Source organism: Budorcas taxicolor, chromosome 8 (assembly GCF_023091745.1).
Source record: "Budorcas taxicolor isolate Tak-1 chromosome 8, Takin1.1, whole genome shotgun sequence".
NCBI classification, from domain to species: Eukaryota; Metazoa; Chordata; class Mammalia; order Artiodactyla; family Bovidae; genus Budorcas; species Budorcas taxicolor.
In genome coordinates this window covers 115,411,179-115,426,709 of record NC_068917.1, presented here as the reverse complement: position 1 = coordinate 115,426,709, position 15,531 = coordinate 115,411,179, and the positions used below count along the sequence as shown (strand labels likewise).

General features: G+C 55.6%; 1 protein-coding gene across 3 annotated transcripts in view; it reads right to left on the bottom strand.

Moving 5' to 3' along the window:
• Window positions 1-15,531, bottom strand: part of PXDN (peroxidasin) — a 66,477-nt gene that overhangs the window by 26,804 nt on the left and 24,142 nt on the right. For 2 of the 3 annotated variants that reach the window (XR_008199806.1, XM_052644493.1), the window contains exons 2-8: window positions 14,900-14,971; window positions 13,917-13,988; window positions 7,657-7,728; window positions 4,767-4,838; window positions 4,366-4,437; window positions 1,663-1,832; window positions 553-670 (exon numbers count right to left, since the gene is read on the bottom strand). Coding sequence is in view for 2 of the 3 variants with exons in the window: in XM_052644493.1 (XP_052500453.1) it covers window positions 553-670; window positions 1,663-1,832; window positions 4,366-4,437; window positions 4,767-4,838; window positions 7,657-7,728; window positions 13,917-13,988; window positions 14,900-14,971 (648 nt within the window). In the remaining variant the exon portion in view is untranslated. The remainder of the gene's footprint in view (window positions 1-552; window positions 671-1,662; window positions 1,833-4,365; window positions 4,438-4,766; window positions 4,839-7,656; window positions 7,729-13,916; window positions 13,989-14,899; window positions 14,972-15,531) is intronic. The other variant, XM_052644494.1, reaches the window with a different exon arrangement.

The window sequence follows — 15,531 nt, the reverse complement described above, 5'->3', positions numbered from 1 at the left end:
CCAGTGCCCAGCACCCTACCCAATGTCTAGGACCCAGCGCCCAGCACCCTGCCCAACGTCTAGGACCCAGCGCCCAGCACCCTGCCCAGCGTCTAGGACCCAGCGCCCAGCACCCTGCCCAACGTCTAGGACCCAGCGCCCAGCACCCCTGACAGCTGGGACCCAGTGCCCAGCACCCTGCCCAATGTCTAGGACCCAGCGCCCAGCACCCTGCCCAACGTCTAGGACCCAGCGCCCAGCACCCTGCCCAACGTCTAGGACCCAGAGCCCAGCACCCTGCCCAATGTCTAGGACCCAGCGCCCAGCACCCCTGACAGCTGGGACCCAGTGCCCAGCACCCTGCCCAACGTCTAGGACCCAGCGCCCAGCACCCTGCCCAACGTCTAGGACCCAGCGCCCAGCACCCCTGACAGCTGGGACCCAGTGCCCAGCACCCTGCCCAATGTCTAGGACCCAGCGCCCAGCACCCTGCCCAACGTCTAGGACCCAGCGCCCAGCACCCTGCCCAGCGTCTAGGACCCAGCGCCCAGCACCCTGCCCAGAAGCACTCACTTGTTCCGCAGCCAGATGATCTCGGGCTTGGGGTTGCCCTCAGCCCTGCAGGTGAAGAAGACGGTGTTGCCCAGGGTGACGTCGGCATCCTGCGGCTCTGACGTGATCCGCGGCCTTTCTGCGCCAAAAGAGAAGCAGAGCCTCTTGCCTTGGTCCTAAACCACCGTGCGAACAAGAACCCAGAGCAAGTCCCTTCGGTTCGAGAGAAAATCGCACATGTTCAAACCAAAATCTCTCCCGTGAGAACAGCCAGCGGGCTTCTCGACGGAGAGGACGGTGTTAGAGCCGAACCACACAGCGTTTCCGGGACCTGAGGCCCACCGCGGGACCCCTGCCACTGGACCAGCCCTCACCGATGAGGGCAGGACGCGGAGAGGCCACAGGGCAGCCCCAGGGCTGAAATCAGTCCCCTGCACACACCAAGGGCCAGGAGCCCGCCTGCAAAGGGATTGTCCATAAAAGGTCACAAACGGTGGGCAGCCAAGCGACATAACTGCTGCATAACCAGGAAATGGCGTGACTTTCGACTGCAGTCGATTCTGGTTTTAATATATGAATATAAAGATCATGCTCTGGAGAAGCCGATCTTCCCATTCCCACGGCGTGGTACACCGAGGAGCTGAGTTCCTCAGCACTGACTTATGTGGGAGATTCTGCCCTGCGGGGTCTGACTGCTTCTTTTCTCGTGTTTGTGGTGAGGGTTCATGCACCCCCAGGGCCATCGGCTGGATGAGCCCAGCCTCGTCCACCCCAAGTGGCCACCGCCCAGATCCAGACACAGGAGGCGGCCAGCTCCCAGCCAGCCGGCAGCCCCCCTCCCCCAGGAGCCGCCCCCTCCCACCACGGGCCCCGCCGCCCGGCAGCTGCAGCCTCTAAAAGCAAGACGGTCGGAAGGAGCAACAGAGGGCCTGATGCATTTCATGTTGCTTTGTTTTTTTGCAGGGAAACCTGACAATGAAACCCACATTTATTACAAATAGTTTCCTACAGGTACCGCAGAGACAGACTCTGCAGTAGGGACCGGTGAGGCCCATCCAGACTCGCTTCGTGCGGTCACCAGGGCCAGACGGACACAGGGCTGCAGGCGCCCCGCCCTCCAGAGGCACTCACCACAGTCCAGCTCCTCCGGGGTGATGGTGGCCACCGACCGGCCCTGGATGCGCCGGGGATACTCACAGGTGGCCGCGGCCTGCGCGTTTCCTGACCGCGCATAGCCCTTCAGCAGGTCTGCCAGCCACAGGATCTCACAGTCACAGCGAAGTGCGTTGGAGTCCAGGCGCCTGCAAGAAGGAGGCCGCGTGTGAGACGTGGGACGTGGACGCGCAGGGCCGACCCAGCCCAGACGGACCCGCGGTGTGGGGGCTGCAGACGACAGAATCTGAGCAGGTCCTGCCCGATCAGGACGCAACCCGGCGGGACCCACACTCGGCAGAACCAGAGCCGGGGAGCAGGGAGCCCAAGGGACACAGTGAAGGGCGGTGCTGAGAGCGATCAAAGGCGTAAGATGCAGGGTGGACGCAGGACCAACGTGGGCTGGCGGAGTCGGGGCAGGACGGGAGCCTGTGTGAGACGGCAACGTGCGAATCCCCAAACCCAGCACCACCCGCACCGTCTTCCGGGATTGCCTCACATGACCGACACCCCCGAGGGGCACCTCTCAGGGGCTGAACGATCCTGCAAGCCCACGGGGAGGGGGCCCGTGAAGGTGGACACAACCCTCCCAACAAGTGGAACAGGCAGGGTGTCGCCTCTGCCCTCGGGACGATGGAGCCCAAGGTGAGGGGTGTAACAGGGGGACCAGAAGCCACGGCTGCCTGACCTGACACATGCTGGTGAGAGGCCGGAAACCAGCCCTGCTCAGGCCCCAGCTGCAGGCTGGCCACGCTGGGCAGGGGGCCCCCGGGACCAGAGCTGGGGGGCTGCCCGCAGGCGTCCACTCAGCACCCCCACGGGCCAGGGCTCCGGGAGCCCAGCCCGACGTCGCACCTCCCGCCAGCGTCTCTCTGAGGCTGGCTCGGGGTGGGGGGAGCGGCAGGTAAGGCTGGCCCCTCTCCAGACGGTCAGCTCTGATGAGTGTGGCCAGCGGGGTCTAAGGGGCTCCACGCAGACCCGCCAGAGCTCCCCCCGCCACAGGGACCTGCCCGGTGCCCGCTGACACCTCAGCCCCACTCGGAAAACACCAGGACCTCTGTGCTGAGGATGGGGCCCGGGGATAGTGGGTGGGCAGGTAGGCCCAAGTGGGTGACACTGGCTGGAAGCCCCCGGCGGCACGCTCCCCTCGGCCACCCGGGGGTCGGGGGGAGCTCGACGGAGCCGAGAAGCCTGAGGTGTGTCCCAGACGGGCAGGGGCCAGGGCCCAGAGCGCGGAACCGAGGGGCAGAAAGAAGGCGGGGGACAGAGCCCGGCCAGCCTGGGCCGGGCTCAGGGAGGCACCGTCTGCCCTGACCCGTCCAGGTAACGCCTGGCAGCCTCTTCCCTGTGCTCTTATCTGTCAGAGAGGCAGCAGCTATCTTATCCACCACCTAGAATGCAGCTTGCCGTTTGGCTAGAGATTTCTTCATCTTCTTTATCCTAAAGAAACAGACTGTAAATTGTGAGGAAAGCTGTGCCTTACTTCACTGAGGAGAGAAACAGAAGCCACTCCGGGTCCGGGCTCGGCAGCGACTTTTCTGTCTCTTTCTCAAGTCTCACTCATTGTTCACACTCAGTAACATCTAACTGAGGAACAATGGCCGCCAAGGCCGCAGAGAGAGACACACGCAAGACGCAAGTCAGCGTCTTCCACCAGCACCAGAGCCCCTCGGCCTGTCCTCGGTCCTGTCAGAACCGCTCGGTCCGGTCAGAACTCCTCGGTCCTGTCAGAACTCCTCGGTCCTGTCAGAACCCCTCGGCCTGTCATTGGTCCTGTCAGAACCCCTCAGTCCAATCAGAACCCCTCGGCCTGTCCTCGGTCCTGTCAGAACACCGCGGTCCGGTCAGAACTCCTCGGTCCTGTCAGAACCCCTCGGCCTGTCATCGGTCCTGTCCTCAGTCCGGTCAGAACTCCTCAGTCCGGTCAGAACTCCTCGGTTCTGTCCTCGGTCCTGTCAGAAAACCTCGGTCCGGTCAGAACACATTGGTTCTATCAGAACAACTCGGTTCTGTCATCAGTCCTGTCAGAACACCTCAGTCCTGTCAGAACTCCTCGGTTCTGTCAGAACACCTCAGTTCTGTCCTCAGTCCTGTCAGAACTCCTTGGTCCAGTCAGAATTCCTCGGTCCTGTCAGAACACCTAGGTCCGGTCAGAACTCCTCGGTCCAGTCAGAACTCCTTGGTCCTGTCAGAACTCCTCGGTCCAGTCAGAACTCCTCGGTCCAGTCAGAACTCCTCGGTTCTGTCAGAACCCCTCGACCTGTCATCGGTCCTGTCAGAAGTGATCAGTGTGAAGATAGCTTCTTTCCAGAGATCTGAAAATGGACGGAATTCAGTTGTGTGTACGCCTAAAGAAAAGGAATGGCATATAGCTTAGAGATTCTCTCTAGGCAGATTTTATTTCCATCACTAAAATATGTCAACATGGAATTAAAAACTAATTTGAAGCATTTAAAATTGATTTTAAGATAGTCTTACTTGCCTAATGTGTTAACCTGAGGCCACGTTTCCTGAGTCAACTAAGTCTGGGTTGTGGCTCTGATGGTTTAATCCACCCTCCCTTCCTGAGTCACACCCAGAATGTGATGAAATCCTCGAAACACCCAGTGAAAAGGGAGCTAAATGCACGGCATGGAGAAGCCGTCTTTGCTGGAAAGACAGCATAAAGGTCAGTATACTTACAATCTTTTCATAGATTCCAAGTGATTAAATGTCCCCGGAACCAAATGTGTAATTCGGTTGTTATGTAAAAACCTGTTGAAAGAGACAGTAAACCAAAGAGAGCCTTTAAAATACTGCCTAGACATGCAGAAGAGAGCACACACAGTCAAACAAGTCAGCTTCTAAAGAACACCTTGGCGACTGCCTGTGCTTAATACACATGAACTTGGGAGCAATGCCACTGAGTAGAGACAATAACTACACCCCCCATCTCATCGCTGTTCCACTCCTGGGCTGTCAGGGGAGAAGCACAGATTCCCTGCTGAGATGGCCCAGAGTTTGGACAGGCGAGGTGCTCTCTCTGTCGCAGGGGAAGGGCTGAGCCAGGAGCTCCAGAACCGCAGGAGGCAGACAGGACTTACAGCCTCTCTAGCTTCGGCAAATGCTGAAATGACTCCGGGTCCAAAGTTTCTATCTGATTGAAGTGCAGGTATCTAGAGAAGTTTTCAAAAAAGGGGGACAAGAAACAAGTTGTAAGCAATTCTGTGTTTCTACAGAGCTACAGAGTTTCGCTGAACACACGTTTTCTCTAAGTCATTTGAATCCACACATCAATAGATAACTCTTTAGAGCTCCTACGTTGTATGCAGATCAAATGAAGTCATCCAGCAGGAAGGTTAAAGGCCGCGGAAAACTGGGCACAGACCTTACATGGGGACGGAGCGGTGAGAGGATGGGTCTAGCTTGCCCACTGGACCTCTTCCCCAGCCACGGGGGCGGGATCAGGGATGCCCAGCTCCACAGACATGGACCTTTCTAGAAAGCCCAACAGAATCTTCACCTCACCCCACACGCAGGTATGTGAACGCCTTCGTTCCAACCGTCTAACTCACAGATGGATTCAGGAGCCTAACTCACGCTTCAAGGGGGCACTGGGAACGTTGTTTCTCAGCTGCAGAAACAACCACCACACAGATAAGACAAGAAAGCTGCCCGAGCGGACACCGAGCCTCCTCAAACGCCCCTGGGCTGCACAGAGCCTCAGCGCCCAGACACCGTCCACATGAGACGAGCCCTCGCTTTCTACAACGGACACGGTTTCCGTAAAACGAAGTTCTTCTGGTTTCCCTGAATACTGCTCTTCTCACTGTGAAAGCCGGAGGGTTTTTTCCCTCAGAAGAACGGCTAAGTCACCTTCTAACGGGTGTCTCCGCAGGAGGCCCTCCTGACACGCTAGCCCGCCGGGGTCCGCTCTCCCCCCGCCAGATGCTGGGAGGACACACAGTGGCCGCGCGGATGCCAGGCTGCTGGGCTGCCTGCCCCGGCAGGCTGGTGGGGCTGCGCTGTGCCCAGCGCCCGCCCCGCCTGCGTGGGGGCCTCAGGGCAGGCAGGGGAGGAGAGCTCCGTCCTAACTACCGAGGACGTGCCCCCAGCAGTCAGTGTGAGAGGCCCAGCCGGGCTGATCGGGAAGCCCGCCGGCCAGGCCCGGGGTGAGTCCTGGGCGAAGACAACAGGGAGAGAAGGGGCCACATGGAAGCTGGGTTTAAAAACCCACGAGCCGGCCCCGCAGGCGGCCAGCCGTGGGTGCTGCCTCAAGGCCATCCCCGACAGAGAGGAAACAGGCCCAGGGCAGGAAAGGGGGCCCCACCCGACACAGTGCCTGACACCGGCCTGCGGCCTCCAGGGAGCCCGGGTAGCTCCAACAGAGGGGCAGAGACCAGCACGAAGGACACCAGGCAGCTGGCGACCCGAGGCCGCAGCTCCTCACGAGCCTCCCCGCTCTGCGTGTGCACCGGCTCCACGGCCTCGGCCAGCCTGGGAGCGGGGCGGGGGGCGTGTGCACACGGCCCATTAGTGAGACCCCCCCACCAATCGATTCACTTAAATAAAGTCTAAACACCGGCCTGCCCTCCTCCTTTAAGGCCCAAGAGGGTAGAGCTGCTGGGCAGACAGGGCCTAGGCCTCCGCCCCCCACCAGCCCCACCCTCAGCCGAGGGGCATGGAGGCCCGGGCCTGGCCACACGCTGGGGGCAGACCTGAGCCTGCTCTCCTTAGGGACACGCCCCTTCTCCCAGGGGCCTCTGCACGGGTAGGCCTGGGTCGAAGCCGCCTGCCTCTTCACCCCCAAGTCTCAGCAGCAGAGACCCCTGCCCAGCGCCTCCCCGGGGTCTGCAGGACGCGCCCCAAGTCCCCAGGGCCTTAGTCACGGGGCGTCCACGCAGACCTCATCTCGCCTCGGGGGGTGCCACTCCCTTCCTCCCCGTTCCACCCAGACTCTGTTTTCCTCCAAAACAACCCGGCTCACTCCCCCAACCCCAAGGCCGGAGCCTCACCTGGCTCCTGAGAGCGTGTCCTGCCCAGCCCGAGCCCTTCACACCAAGAGGGACGTGGGGACATGCTTCCAGGGAGCCTCCCTCCCCAGTGCCTCTCCAGACGCCCACGGGTCCCTGCAATGGCCTGACCTCTATGCACGCAGCCCTCAGGCCAACCTCCCTCCAATCCAGTCCACGCCAAGCACAGCGGGCTGGGAAAGCAGCTTTCAGCCGAATAAATAAACAGGTATTTAAGCACGAGCCCAGCGTGTGCTTCGGAAGCTCCTGCTTCGGGTGAGGCCTCCCCAGTTCCGCCTCGAGGTCTCCAGGGAAGCTTCCGTGTCCTGCCAACCGACAAAACACCAAAGACATCCTCCTCCACCGCGGCACCGCGGGACGAAACTGCCTTGCACACGGTGACTGCAGGCCAGTGCTGGACAGCCCAGGGCTGGCCAAGTAATAAGCAGGCCAGAGAAACGCCTCTGACCAGGAGCTCTGCTTAAAACGGACAGGCTGACTTCACAGCAGAGCAGGACTTCACATGAGGCCCCAGAAACGGCATCCGGTGTTCCCTAACTGGAAACACATGGGGGAAAATTTTTTTCTCCAAAATAATGATGTCATGAGCGAGGCAAGTAGCCTCAACGTGCAGATTCACAAACAGGAAATGCTGTGCAAGGATGACCGCCTCCTCGTCCCTACTTCTCCCCAGAAGACCTCCAGCTGTTCAGAGCTGTTTGCGAGGCTGTCTCCAACACGGAGGGGCAGAGGTCAGCTGTATTGCTGGCCCTTGTCTGGGAGCACAGGGCCCAGGGCGCGACGCAGATGCCTGGATGGGTGGGGGCAGGCGGAGGGGGGGCACCGCGGCTCTGTGGTCTGCATGCAGCCCCGTGTCCCCCCGCACAGACATGCATCGTGCAGGCAGCAGACGGGGCCCGCGCTCCGGGCGAGAGGCGAGGGGCAGGTGAAGTCCAAGACACCCAGAGCAGGGGGCACTTACAGTTGCTCAAGAGAGGCAAGCCCCTTGAAGGCCTGCCGGTCAATCGCCTGGATCTCATTCTTGTATAGATAGCTGCAACAAGAAACACGGGGTCAGCACGCGCCAGGCTGCAACAAGAAACACGGGGTTAACACGCGCCAGGCAGGCACTCGGAGGGTGACGAGACCTCCGCTGGGGCCTGGAGACAGTGTCCACGCTCAAGATCGCGTGAGGACACAGACAGAACGCTTGCATAGAAAGGAGAGCTCCTCCACGGGGGCTCCGCTCTTCATCTGGGGAAAACCTCCTCCTGGAGACACCAGACCACCACTCCCCAGACTCACGGGTTGGTGGCGGGCAGTTTATGAACGCCTGAGAGAGCACACGCTTCAGGGCCTGAAGAAAATAAAATTTCCTGACAAACAGGTAAAACGCACTGAAGGTAAGGTTCTGCGACTGACACCGATAGAGTTTCAAATGTGTGCGTCCCTGCTCGGTCACGCCTGATTCTTTATGACCCTGTGGACTGCAGCCCGCCAGGCTCCTCTGTCCACAGGATTCTCCAGGCAAGAATACTGGGGTGGGTGCCATGCCCTCCTCCAGGGGACCTTCCCGACCCAGGGATCGAACCTGCGTCTCCTGCATCAGCAGGCAGATTCTTTACCACTGAGCCACCTGGGAAGCCCACTTTCAAATGCCCAGAAATAATCTAGGCAATAGAAATGGTACAGACTAAATTTGTCCGGACCCAGTCATCCACTCAAATCCCATTCTTCTAAAACAGAAGCAACCAAGGCTAATCGGAGAAACACGCAACGGGTTGGTGCCTATTTCCATATGGCCTGCAGGCTAAGAATGGTTCTTATGTCTTTAAATGACTGAAAATTTCTAAAGAAGAATATTTGGCGACACGTGAATATCATCTGAAATTCAAATCTCAGTGTCGGAAAATGCAGCTGTGTTAGCAACCTGTGGCTGACACTGTGCTCCCTGGACACCGACCCCTGTGGTCCTCAAGGCCTCAAGTGTGCGCTGCCCAGTGCTTCCAGGAGGAGTCTGCCAGCTCCGGAAGGGGCCCATCGAGGATGAAGACATTCACACGGAAGCGTCCGATTCCCCAACCCTGCAAACCCATGTGCTCTGAGTCTGCCTGTCTGCCCAGGACCTCAGAACACATCTCAACTGCAGCCACCTACATGCAGACGTGGAGACACCTGCCCCGGGCGCCCCTCCATCGCTGCTGCGGGTAGATGGACGATGAAATCCCACACTTCCCTGCAGAGTAACTCAGGCAGGCCCTGCTCGGCACACCCCTGACAGAAAATCAAATCCCACACTTCCCTGCAGAGTAACGCGGGCGGGCCCTGCTCTGCACACCCCCTGGCTGGGCCCTGCTCTGCACACCCCCTGGCTGGGCTGCCCCTGTCCTCCCGCCTGGCGAGCAGCTTCGCTCTGGCTCAGTCCTGCACTCCCAGGACGTGCCCTCCCTGAGCGCCGTCTGTGCGGGGAGTCCAGCAGGACCAGGGCTGCAGTCCTCCCAGGCGCCCTCCCCTCTCACTGGGCGCCAACCTGCGGAGGCCACGTCACAAGGAGCTGCAAGCCTGAACCTAAACCAGCCAGAAGGCCCCCAGTGGGAGGCCTGGTGCCAGCCTGACAGGACGTTGTTTCTCCAGGTTGGGGATTTGAATACCTGGGCTGCCACTGAACGCTGACTCTTAAATAAGAACGCACGCTTCCCTGCCTCCGTTTCTTCCTGTGTGAAATGGAGGGAACAGCGGTGCCTTGCGGCAGGGGGCCCCAAGCTCTGGGATCAGACGTCTGATGATCGGGGTGGAGCTGACGCAATAATAGCAGAAATAAACGGCACGATAAACGGGATGCGCTTGAATCATTCCTGAAACCATCCCCACCCCCATCCGGGGAAAAACTGTCTTCCACAAAACCGGTCCCTAGTGCCAAAAAGGCTGGGGACTGCGGTCTTTCCGGATCAGTCGCTGAAATCCCACAAACACACAAAGGCTCTGGAACGCGGCCCCACACGTGGTGACTCCTGCCTGGGTCTGCGTTAGCTCTCCTATTGCTACTCCTCTGGGAGGTAAGTCTGAAGGGAGGCTTCTGTGCCCACTTCTCAAAAACAAATCAAAAGCAAAGCAAAATGTCAGCACTGACATCACCTTGCACGAACTTCAAAAAGATGAGAGTAAAGAAATTGTTTCAAAGAACATGAGCAACAGCTGAACCACTGCATGTTGGTAAAGACATCAGGGATAATCCATTTTTCTTAAAAATAACTGCGTATTGGTTATGAGCTAATAAGAAAGCATAAACAATTCTCTACTTCATCAGAGCTTACCCTTTGATTATGAGTTCTGTCTCAAGGGTTCATTTCATCATGAGGAAATCTTAGTGCAGGGGAAGGTTCATTCCTTACCAGAAGTCACTGGGGTTCCAGCAGGTAAGGAACACTCACCAATTAAATAAACACCAACGATGAAATATGTACTTATATGCAGAGTACATCATGAGAAACACTGGGCTGGAGGAAGTATAAGCTGGAATCAAGATTGCTGGGAGAAATATCAATAACCTCAGATATACAGATGACACCACCCTTATGGCAGAAAGTGAAGAGGAACTAAAGAGCCTCTTGATGAAAGTGAAAGAGGAGAGTGAAAAGGTTGGCTTAAAACTCAACATTCAGAAAACTACGATCGTGGCATCCGGTCCCATCAGTTCAGTTCAGTTCAGTTCAGTTCAGTCGTGTCCAGCTCTTTGCGACCCCATGAATCGCAGCACGCCAGGCCTCCCTGTTCATCACCAACTCCCGGAGTTCACTCAGACTCGCGTCCGTCGAGTCTGTGATGCCATCCAGCCATCTCATCCTCGGGCGTCCCCTTCTCCTCCTGCCTCCAATCCCTCCCAGCATCAGTCTTTTCCAATGAGTCAACTCTTCTCATGAGGTGGCCAAAGTACTGGAGTTTCAGCTTCAGTATCATTCCGTCCAAGGAAATCCCAGGGCTGATCTCCTTCAGGATGGACTGGTTGGATCTCCTTGCAGTCCAAGGGACTCTCAAGAGTCTTCTCCAACACCACAGTTCAAAAGCATCAATTCTTCGGCGCTCAGCCTTCTTCACAGTCCAACTCTCACATCCATACATGACCACAGGAAAAACCATAGCCTTGACTAGACGGACCTTAGTCGGCAAAGTAATGTCTCTGCTTTTGAATATGCTATCTAGGTTGGTCATAACTTTTCTTCCAAGGAGTAAGCGTCTTTTAATTTCATGGCTGCAAGTCGCCACCTGCAGTGATTTTGGAGCCCAAAAAAATAAAGTCTGACACTGTTTCCACTGTTTCCGCATCTATTTCCCATGAAGTGATGGGACCGGATGCCATGATCTTCGTTTTCTGAATGTTGAGCTTTAAGCCAACTTTTTAATAGATGGGGAAACAGTGTCAGACTTTATTTTTTGGGGCTCCAAAATCACTGCAGATGGTGACTGCAGCCATGAAATTAAAAGATGCTTACTCCTTGGAAGGAAAGTTATGACCAACCTACAGCATATTAAAAAGCAGAGACATACTTTGCCAACAAAGGTCCGTCCAGTCAAGGCTATGGTTTCTCCTGTGGTCATGTATGGATGTGAGAGTTGGACTGTGAAGAAGGCTGAGTGCCAAAGAATTGATGCTTTTGAACTGTGGTGTTGGAGAAGACTCTTGAGAGTCCCTTGGACTGCAAGAAGATCCAACCAGTCCATCCTAAAGGATATCAGTTCTTTATACTCATTGGAAGGGCTGATGTTGAAGCTGAAACTCCAATACCCTGGCCACCTGATGCAAAGAGCTGACTCATTTGAAAAGACCCTGATGCTGGGAAAGAGTGAGGGCAGGAGGAGAAGGGGATGACAGAGGATGAGATGGTTGGATGGCATCACCGACGCAATGGACATGAGTTTGAGTAAACTCCGGGAGTTGGTGATAGACAGGGAGGCCTGGTGTGCTGTGGTTCACGGGGTCGCAAAGAGTCGGACATGACCGAGTGACTGAACTGAACTAAGGATAAAATAATCAGTTCCAGAAGCTTCTTAAACATTCACACTGCATGTTACCCAGTTTCCTAGGTCAGTGCCTGTCAAGATGGACCCTAGTGATGAGGTCCAGAAAGTTGGGGGAGGAGGCGGGAACCCCAGGAGCCGGATGGTGGGATCACAGGACCCCTTCTCTCCACAGCTGCAGCCCTGCCCTAGCCCACCTCCTCCTGTTATCGCCAAACACCTCTCAGCCCACCCCCGGTGAGCCCGGGACCCGCCGCTGTGGGTGTCTCAGATGCCCTCGGGTTGGAGGCAGGGAAAGGCTGGCACGTGGACACCTAAGGAGGGATCCCGCCAACAGACAAGGATTAAACATGTTATTTCTAAAAATTATCTTAAGTGAAAAATGGAGTATCCCAAACTGCTTATCAGGAAATGTAATCACAGAGTAAATAATAAGTTGCTCTTCGGTAATTCAAACCGCCCGAAAGCTTAAAAATTAAAGAATAAAAAAGACTAAACTTGCGCACACACTACAGACACTGGCGACCGGCTGACAGACTCTGCTTCTGCTTTCTGCTGGAGCTTGTGCTGTGCTGTGCTGAGTCGCTCAGGCGTGCCCGACTCTTTGCGACCCCATGGACTGTAGCCCATCAGGCTCCTCTGTCCATGGGGATTCTCCAGGAAGAATACTGGAATGGGTAGCCTAACCCTTCTCCAGGGGATCTTCCCCACCCAGGGATCGAACCCGAGTCTCCTGCATTGCAGGAGGATTCTTTAGCATCTGAGTCACCGGGTAAGCCCAAGAAAACTGGAATGGGTAGCCTAACCCTTCTCCAGGGGATCTTCCGGACTCAGGAAATCAAACTAGTGTCTCCTGCATTGCAGGCGGATTCTTTACCAGCTCAGCTACCAGGGAAGCCCCTTCAGGAGATTACACTGCTTTAAAATAAAAAACCAGAACGTAAGTAAACAGACGAAAACTCAAGAATAAACAGGAGGACTCTCCCTCATTTTAAAAATGAGTAACAAGGCTTAGTGTGAACCCTGCTAATGAAAAATTAACATATTGCCCCTCAAGTGATAGTGGCTGCCCTGTGGCTCAGACGGTAAAGCGTCCGCCCGCAGTGCGGGAGGCCCGGGTTTGATCCCTGGGTTGGGGAGATCCCCTGGAGAAGGAAATGGCAACCCACTCCAGTACTCTTGCCTGGAAAATTCCACGGGCTGAGAGGCTCCTCAGAGCCTGGCAGGCTACAGTCCATTGGGTCGCAAAGAGTTGGACACAGCTGAGCGACCTCACTTTACTTTACTTTTACTAAAGTGATAGAGAAAACTGTGTAAACAACACTTACACTTTAAGAAGCTTTGTGGAGGAAAATGCATTTAATGAAGAATTAATGTTAGCTCTTGATCAGCAGCACCCCCTCATCTAAACGGAACAGGCCCGAAGACACTCAGGTTCACACGAATTACACGTCTTCCCAAAATCACTGACACAGATCCCTCATTAAAAGGGCTCTAGCTGAACAGTTTTCTAAAGTCCTAAAACTGAGAGTAATTTCCTCAAAGCACAAGACACTCACTTCTGATCTGTTAGAACCAGCAATGTGCCCAGGGTTTTGTTAAAGTTTTCAACTTCAGAAAAAGTGCCTGTTAAGTACTGAAGCGAGTGGGCCATTTTCTAACTGCAAAACTCACTTCAACAAGCAAATGCTTTCAATGCTAATAAACTCATTAAGTCAAATAAATTCTTAAAAGGGAAATAAAGTTTACACAAAAATAAGAGATGAAATCACTCGGCGAAGATGGGAAAGTTATTCACGAATTAGTGACATTCCAAAGGGATTCGTCATTTCCAGGTTCCATCAGCCCACAGCTGAGGTCAACCCAAAACTGCCCTGAAAGCAGACCCACAAAACACACGTCAGCTGCTCACAGCAGCAGCTGCACGGCTCAACAGGGGTTACCGTTACCAGACAGTGATTTTCAGAACTGCAGTTTTTAATTTTATCCAACCGATTTACTTAAGGCTTAGCAGATAAACCCTAGAAATCACACAGAGCAGCACCTGACCCTGGTAGCAACTCACTTAAAAACTTCCAGCCAAAATTTCACTCGCCTTCTGAAAACAAAACCTCTTTTTCACTTAAATGTATTTTCAATAATTCATAACAATATGGGATTTAGCTCAAAGATTAAACAGTCCAAACACAGATGACAGACTCTGGTGTGGAAGCTGGTCATACTTACAGGTATTTCAGACTCTCCAAGTCTTCAAACGACCCGCCAGGGATGCTCTTGATCTGATTATTGTTGAGAAGCCTGTGAAAAAACGTTTCAGTAAGAATTTCACGAACAACGACACTTCTGAATTGTGTTGTGGAGGTCGTTTCCACTGCTCTGGAGGAGGTCACACGAGGATTATGCCACAGGTCTTAATACTGACACTCACTGAATGCAAACCAACACAACCAGGAGCAGTGTGGGTGTGGACAGGACGGTGTCCACACCCGCACACAGGAGCGGCTCCGCGTGCTGAGGAGGCGCGATCTCCTTGCTCCTGCTCAGAGGGCTCCCCATCTCCTGCGTCTCTCCCGTCCTCCCCTTGGCCAGCTGGGAGGCCCCGGTGGAGGTGCAGGGCGTCCTCAAGGGGGTCTCTCTCCAGGGAGCCTTTTCACAGCGAGGGGCGGAGCCACACATGTCCCCACCAGGCTCATAGCCCCCAGGCCTGGCACAGCGCGCTGCATGGACCAGTCACCTCCTGGGGGAGAGCCAGAACCCCTTCGCATGGCGCTCAGCACAGCCTGCGGAAGCCTGGAGTCAGGACCCTTCCCTCTGTCCACCCAGGGTCTAAACACCAGGACACAGGTGGATGGCACCACACCCCGCCGGGATCCATGGGGGCTCAGGGCCGGGGAGGAGGGCCGTCCTTGTGAGTTGCCAGGGAGGCGTGGCCAGCACAGGCCTGCACCACACCCAGAGGATGGACAGGCTCACAGCTGCCAGTTGAGACAGACAAGGACCAAGGCCACCCACAGGCACCTCCAGTGCAAACCCCTCTGGCAGGCACCTCCAGTGCAAACCCCTCTGGCAGACTTGGCCTCTCCAGCTCAGCCACGCCCACCCTCCGCGGGCGATGGGGACCCCAAGCACTTGGGATCTGCCCACAGGGGAAAGCGGTGATGGTCTGTGCACCTTTTCCTACCAGTTCCCAGGGAGATGTTTGGACTTACAATGTGTTCAGGTTTCTCAGCCCCTTGAAGGCCCCTGGCTGGATCTCTCTGATTCTGTTAAAGCGAAGATCCCTGTGAAGAAACGAGCGATGGATTATTTACAGAGAAATCTGCCAGTGTCACTTTCAGTGTCATCTTTAAACATTCAGCTTCCAAACAGCAATAAGGCATTTAAGAAATTAAGTCTCCCAATTCAATCCTTGGCTGAATCAGCTCTGGGAAAAGACTGATAAAGATACAAATATTTGTCTGAATAACAGGCGAACCTGTTCACATTACAGTTTGTTTAAAAGGTAACTACGGGGAGATGTTCAGTCGTTAAGTCGTGTCCGACTCTTTGCGACCCCCACGGACTGCGGCGCATCAGGCTTCCCTTCCTTCACCATCTCTCGGAGTTCACTCAAATCCATGTCCATTGAGTCAGAGATGCTGTTCTCTTCTCCTCCCGCCCTCAGTTTTTCCCAGCATCAGAGTCTTTTCCAGTGAGTCGGCTCTTCACAGGTGGCCAAAGCATTGGAGCTTCAGCTTCAGCAATAGTCCTGCCAAAGAACACCCAGGACTGATCTCCTTCTGATGGACTGGTTGGATCTCCTTGCAGTCCAAGGGACTCTCAAGAGTCTTCTCCAACACCA